The sequence below is a fragment of the Argopecten irradians genome, chromosome 11 (genome assembly GCF_041381155.1).
Source record: "Argopecten irradians isolate NY chromosome 11, Ai_NY, whole genome shotgun sequence".
Taxonomy (NCBI): Eukaryota; Metazoa; Mollusca; class Bivalvia; order Pectinida; family Pectinidae; genus Argopecten; species Argopecten irradians.
Window position 1 is genome coordinate 5,530,000 of NC_091144.1, and position 7,729 is coordinate 5,537,728.

The 7,729-nt window shown below is 33.1% G+C and overlaps 1 protein-coding gene across 2 annotated transcripts; it reads left to right on the forward strand.

Moving 5' to 3' along the window:
* The first annotated feature begins 1,044 nt into the window (after positions 1-1,044).
* LOC138334345 (uncharacterized) lies at positions 1,045-6,750 on the forward strand. Of its 2 annotated transcripts, none has more exons than XM_069282995.1 (4): positions 1,045-1,344; positions 3,416-3,566; positions 4,672-4,814; positions 5,260-6,750. In XM_069282995.1, exons 1-4 carry the CDS (start codon positions 1,320-1,322, stop codon positions 5,334-5,336), a joined length of 396 nt encoding a protein of 131 aa, XP_069139096.1. In that variant the 5' UTR covers positions 1,045-1,319; the 3' UTR covers positions 5,337-6,750. The 2 variants fall into 2 exon arrangements, with proteins under 2 accessions (XP_069139096.1, XP_069139097.1); XM_069282996.1 differs by lacking the exon at positions 1,045-1,344 and adding an exon at positions 2,517-2,687.
* The last annotated feature ends 979 nt before the right edge of the window (positions 6,751-7,729 follow it).

Consider the following 7,729-nt stretch of genomic DNA (forward strand, 5'->3'; position numbering starts at 1 on the left):
TTTACTTTTTTTCCAAAATTCTATGAAAAACAACAATATACACGTAATGTTGTGTCAAAATGTAAACAAAGCCATGTGTTTCTTTTTCAAAAAAGTAGCCCATTTATGGTTCATTGAACATTTTCATACGCAAGTTCAAAGTTCAATGTTACCATGCAGTTATGGTAAACAAAGTCGGCTATAGTATTTGCGTATAGTGAACAAGCCTAGCAAGTGTAAATATAATAATATGGACCGGGCCAGGCTGTCCTTCTGTAATCTGCTCCCATATATAAAGGCGTCCTCCTGTATAATATATAATATGCTGCACATGTCACAACACAACGACGGAAGTCGAAAAAGCGAAAAAGAATTTTTTGGGTTTTCGATTTTTCGCGTAAGGAAAATGCGAAAAAGCGAAAATCCAACGTTTGCTTTTTCGCTTTTTTTTTTCGCGTTTTTTCTAACACGACAAAGCGAAAAACCCCCCCCCCCCCCCCCCAAAAAAAAAACAACAAACTTTTCCGCTATTTCGTTTTTTTTGTCTGTCTGAATTTTCTTAGCCTCCAAGTCCTCACCTTTGTATACAGCATGGTAATTTGATTCCCGTTTATGTTACGTGGAAGATTAAATTTCCTTTATTCACAACCGTTATACCTACGATGTTCATGTGCTTTATTCAGTCAGAAATAACGGAGTATATACGGTGTGTGCATTCATAGCTTTACACCTCCTAACAGCTCGGCCTATCCAGCTTTGTCATTCTACATTAAAAAATATCGCTCAAGATATGAGAAAATATGAAGTTGTATTTATCGCACAAAATTTAAAATGAAAATATTTGTCAACGATTAATGTTAATCTGTTATACAATAATACCTTTTTTATTTAAATCTGAATATTTCATCTCGTAAACCGAGGCTAACAATGCTTTATATACAACTGTGCATGTAAGTTTACGGGTTGTGACTTTGTATGGCTTAATGTTAAATATCTCAAAAGAAACACATTATAGATATATAGATAATTTAGGACTGACATTTTGTGTTATATTTGGAAAAAAATCATAATCCCCTAAGTCAAAAATACATGGAGGTAATTCCTTGGGTTGATGTTCATATAGAGAAACAAGACATGTTATATCAGTGTACCTAACAAGGCTGTCACAAGTAAGCATACTATTGTACAATGCAAAACATAAGGATATTCATGATCAGTCCGCCATACCTAAATACCAATAGCGTCTACAGGTAACCAGGAATTACAAGAGTCATATCTGTGCGGGATATATTCGAAACTCTTGGACAAGTTTCTGACGTCTACAGACACCAGGTGACGGGATGGAACGGTGGCTCATTGTAACAGGTAGATGAAAAAAAATCATTTTCAGCTAGGTCATCGTGACCCCAAATTCCTATGCACCAACCAGCTGTATCGGTCGTTATGACCAGCTATACCAGCCAGCGATACAAATATTTATGTCATACTGATCGAACATAATACTAAAATCTATAACGTGTGGGGCAATCGAAAAGGTGCTAGATGATAATATATCAAAACAGTACAATCACAATGTCAGCTTGTAAGAAGTATGCCATTTTTGTAGTAAATACCACCACATCCATACCGATCATTGTGATGGCTTGTGATTATTTGCTAGCTATACGATGTAAATAAAAACAGACCACGTCTCTATCAAATCTGTTATATCATGTTCAATACCAAATAACATCGATGCGTAAAACTTAAGTGTTAGATTAAACAGTTTTGGCTAAGGTAACCAACCCAGACAATACTGACGTACACAACCATATACTAAGTAAACCAAACTTAATTTATCAGCCACTAAAGATTCCCAAAGATTTGAATAAAGAACGTAATGTGGATTTAAGAAGTCAATGCATATAACAAATAACATAGAAAAGTACAAGGCTATCTAGCGTATTCTTTTGTATAAGGTACTGGTGTATAGGTAAAGTTCATTATTGATATAATAGTGCCCTAACATTTTTTTACCCGAAGACCTTCAGAGTTGTTAAGGTATATTCCATATATGGTTTGTAATAATACCTTAATGTAAAAAGCGTTTCAGAACGTCAATTTATCTCTCACAGTTAGAAATCCCATACCTTCCTATCTGTGTTATTGTCACTAAATAAAAAACGTCAATAAATGAATACGTACAATTAAACAGAGTGAAACAGTTACATGTAAATGAAACCTATGATAACCAACTTAAACAAGGTTAAGTTTATCACCAGTAATTAGTAAGGTCTTCTACACTGAAGCAAATGTACCACTTGATAATAGTTCAGGATGAAGAAAAATAAGACGTTCATTTTGAAGCTACATGCACAACTGTAAGACCCCCCTAGGTGTTGAATTCGTTGTCTGTTTTGTTTACAAATGGTTCTACAATACGTCAACAGGCTTCTATAACATAGAACAGTCAAAAAAAAATAAAGTTTGAGCTGAGGCAACCATTCTGTATTTGTAAATCACATAGTTATCTGCCCTTGCGGGTAGGTATTGATTGTGACGTCATGTGTTTTCGATCGTAAAGTCATACATCTCGGAGAAAACGACATGAATTGCGCTCACAACATAAAGACGTAACAATCGATACCTACCCGGAATAGATAACGTTACAAAAAGTGACGATAGTTTTGATTGTAGAAACCAAGAGTGTATCATGGTCCAAAGGACAGGTAAACACAGGACATCATACGGTATTGGTAGTACAGTATATGTTAGACATCAAATACATTCCTCCACAACTATTTCTGTATCTTAGCATATTTCTATATCGTAGTTGTATTTATATATAGTTTTTCAAACTGCTTCCCGAACTGAAGATTATTTGTTTGAAATACATTTAATGATGTGTTTAATTTGAATTAGTGTTAAACCAGAGAATGAAAATAACAAACTATTTTCTCGTTGTTATCAAAATAACAAGAATATACAGCGAATTAGCTACATTGTATAATAAAGATTGTGCTATACTGTTTACAGTTTTTACAATTCTAAATTCTTAGGCAGGTTTCTGCATGTGCTCCATAATTATTTGAAACTTTCAACACATTTGTTTTGTTGTTTAACATGTTACCTGTGATTATATTGGAAAAGGGCTGTAAGATATTTTAATGTATATACACGTAATCAGGCTTTTTCTTTTTTTGTGGTATGTCTTTTTTTTTCTAACAAACTACAAAATGTATCTGACTGGTGTATGTAAAAGGTCGGCATTTATCATAACGACTGTCTTGTTAAAGTAACATCGTAACATTCAAGAACACGTACACATGTATTTTATCTGCAGGTTACTGGATTGACTCCGGAGGGATATATTAAAATATGCCACTATTGAATTATCACTAATTTCTTACTTTTCAGATTGAAATGCACGTATTAATGCCAGTGTGTTTTTTATTAGTTCTAGTGGTATACGTGCTGGTTAGACAAGGTGAAGGAAAACAATGTGAAATCAGTAGGGCCAAGTTAAACCCCACCCTCTACCACATAGAGACATGCCCGGCAGACTGCTGTTCGGAACTTAGCTACAAGTTCTGTTGTGAAGCTCCTGAGTACGTATACTGTTGGTTGAATAACTCTTTCGTCCCTGTTGTAATGTATTGCCCCAGCTTTAATATCTGAGAAGTTCAAGCTTAATCGATATTGCTATTTCATCTGTGGTTCTAATATAATAAACTGTACTGTAGGATCACCTCAAATTTTGTTGTAAACCTAGTATGAAGGTATTTTCTATATTATGCTAACTTATGCATCCATTTTATTTCATAATAATTCAATTTTGTTCAAAATGGCGTGGCCTTTTGTAACGTCGTTTGTGATTGGCTGAGATAACAGCGTAATAATTTCATTGACAAAAGAGTCCCAAAATGAATCTTGAATATTGAAGAGGTTATCTTTTTATTGAATTATAAGTATTAATTTAAACAAGGTTTTTAATGTTATGGAGATTTAACGCAGAAATCTCATTGTACTCTCATTTAGCGTACACTCAGATTTTGCTTTACATTTCCATAGCATAGATATCTACTGAAAACATTGATATAAGACCAGTCCAAAATGTGTTTTCAAGATAAATTATTTAAAGGGATTTTTTGTAACAATTAAAATACATGTATTGTTAAAGGCCCACTACCTTTCCGAAACGGCTTTTAATTTTTAAAATGGAAATGTAAAACGAGATCGATAATTTTGTAGCGTCGCAAAAGTTATCAACTTACCGGTAATGCTACACTTATCATCACCTTCTGAACAATTCAATTAAAATAAATAAAATGTTAATTTTCATAACGCGGGTCGTCTTATGTTTCCCGCCGTCGTCCTAAATGCCGCGCGGTAGTTGATTATCACTGCCCCAGAAGGCAAAACAGTGAAATGAAACCCAACTGTTATCATATATTACGCAGGATATCTTGCATAAGCTTCATGTTCTAACCTCCTCTTAGGCCACCGATATATATTTTCTTATGTTATCTATGATTTTCAGAAACCTTTAGATTTTGCTCCGGAAAGGTAGTGGGCCTTTAAGTCATATTCAAGTTTACACTTTCTTTCTACTCCAATGCCAGAATGTGATTAATTGAACATGGTACAATATATGTTGTCAAAATTATGAATATTCAAATAAACAAAGCAACTTTGTTTTTATTCATCTAACAGTGAATTGAACGAGACCGTGTTGATCGTCTTCTGTGTCATCGCAACTGTCGTTATCATCGCTACCATCGTCGGTGTGTTCTGCTGTTTCAAATACGAAAAGAAAGACAAACTTTCGGCAGAGAAGAAAAAAAGCAAAACCAAATGTAAGTACATTATGTAAATACATACACGATCGAAACAACATAATTGTATAATGATTTGAGAAGTACACAAAGAAATATTGTTCTATCTGGTGCCGCGGTAGATTAAAAATAATCTGAGGTGTCTCGGTTTTATCAATACGTGTTCTCGATCGTCTGGTTTCATTGGCTACATTAATAAAAGTAATTATTAATGTAATGATATAAAAAAGAAATGTTTCATTAGTCAGGGATTTCTTTTGAGAAGTTTCTGTAATAAATAGTATGATAACAAATTATAGAACTTTTGATACGATACACTACACGGCAATGCTAAGGACGACAGATAGTTGTTCTTTGTTTGCCATGTCCAACCTTTTGTGACGAAAGACAAATTGACCAATAAACAACATGACTGTTCCTTAGGTGTAGCCCATAGGGATAATGTTTCGGAATCTTGTATTTTCAGATAAGGGAGGCGATATTGAAGACCAGTATGGAGACCTACCACGTCATCATGGACACGCAAATCCGGGTTATGCATGATCATGTTAGAACATACTTATCAGATTGTAATAATAATGTTCTGGAGATAACTTACTCTCCCCTGTGATATATGATCATGAATTGTGGAAAAGTTGGAATTAAACAGTTCTGGTGTACCAGGGATCAATTAATTTAAATTATGTATACATACATACATACATACATACATACATACATACATACATACATACATACATACATACATACATACATACATACATACATACATACATACATACATACATACATACATACATACATACATACATACATACATACATACATACATACATACATACATACATACCATCACACACACATACATACATACATACATACATACATACATACATACATACATACATACATACATACATACATACATACATACATACATACATACATACATACATACATACATACATACATACATACATACATACATACATACATACATACATACATACATACATACATACATACATACATACATACATACATACATACATACATACTTTTTATTTTTACTTTTGCCGATTTTCATAACTTTCTCTTTTTTCTCATCATTGGGCTTCACAATAATTTATTGCCTTGTTATTCATCATTCATCTTTAATACGTTATTTCCATTGTTCTGTTCAATTATACATTTAAATATATGGAAGTGCTAACAAAACTAAAACAATTTAAAAGATGATAAAAAATATACCAGTTACCGATAGACTGATCAATTATACCAAGAGCTATGTGTCAGTGATGGTCATATCAACTCTATCCACATCTACGTAAGCAGTCGGTACAATTGACCAGTCTCCGCACTGAAACCAAACATCATTCAAACCATTGTATGAATGCGTTTAGCGTTCTCATTTGATGTTTTTTCGATTTCATGTTTCGAATTTGAATAATGACATAACATTTACTATTTTAGTTTTCTGTTCATTCATGTGATATACTTTATAAATCGTATAACCTGTTATAATTAAAATAATATTTACATCATAACAATTTCTTTGGTTGATTTTATAACCATATATAATGTGTTTTCTCATATTGATACTATAACCAAATACTTTAAATATGCTAAGAGATAAATTCATTAAAATATTTACATTCAATAAGATAATGTGTATAATTCTCAACATCTTTTCACACTTTACACAAATTACTTTCTTGTAACCTCCATTGTTTCAATAAAACATTGCAAGGTAAGATGTAATGAAACAGTTTCCATTTGAATTCTTTATATCGGTTATCAATTGCATCTGTATGTTTTCATATAAGAAATTAAATGAAAATGTACACATGTTCAAGTCTGATTTGAATTAATCTTGCCACATATGTTCAGAGAGGCTCTTTTTAATCTTTTTGTTAACCGCGAAATTCAATAAAAATAAAAATCAATGTTATAGCAATCTTCAACCATTCCAATAGTTTCATTTATGTATAACTCTATCTCTTTTAACTTTTGTTTTACATGGTTCATCACTCTGTAAAATTTCCTGCCATTCTATGGGGCGCGTTAGTGCTCCATATTGAATATATTCTTAGAGGAATTGCTCCATACAAGCATGGTTCACATAAAAACTAAATCCAATCCCTATATTTACACTCACACAACTTTTTATTTATATTTTATGCAATAAAATCGTCATTTGAAAGTGACGTAATTATTCAATAAAAGTCGGTCAAAAGTGGGAGGAGCTTACTCAATTGAATTGCGACTGATGACTGTTCACGTATTGTAGAATTATTCATCCGCGACGACAAAAGAGTGCAACATTTTAGTGTAAAACAATCATAACAAATAAAGTAAATTTCAGAGATAATTTTATTTAATCAGCTCAAAACTTTATATATATTCAATTTTGCTAAAAGTTAAGTTATAGCGTAATAACATAAAGTATTTTAACTCGGACACATGTGTGAACTCGGTGACCGTTATTGTGCAGCGAGGCGAAGCTGACGCACGCTTACACACTGGAGTTTGCCGAAGTTGTCAAAACACCGGTGTTCAAGTAGCTCAATGTGTTTGAGATTGTCGTCTGACTTGACGATAGGAGCCATGTGATTATATAATCTACACTTAGATCCATCCCCATCGATAGATGGAACATCTTTACTTGTGTTCGATGGATATAATGTATTTGTGGTGACGCGTAACTGTCAACACATTGGGGTACACATGATTAAATTCTCAAAGAACAAAGACAAGAGAATATGTTTATAACTGACCTCTGTCAGAGGGTCTCACACCCGTTAACCCCAAAGACTCGATCGTAGGACACAGACACAGAGGTAATGTTTACATTTGACTTCCATCATTTTTAACAAAAATGAAAGCACTGAACGTCGCTCAGGTCGGGAGATTTTTCCCGTTTCTTTATACAATTG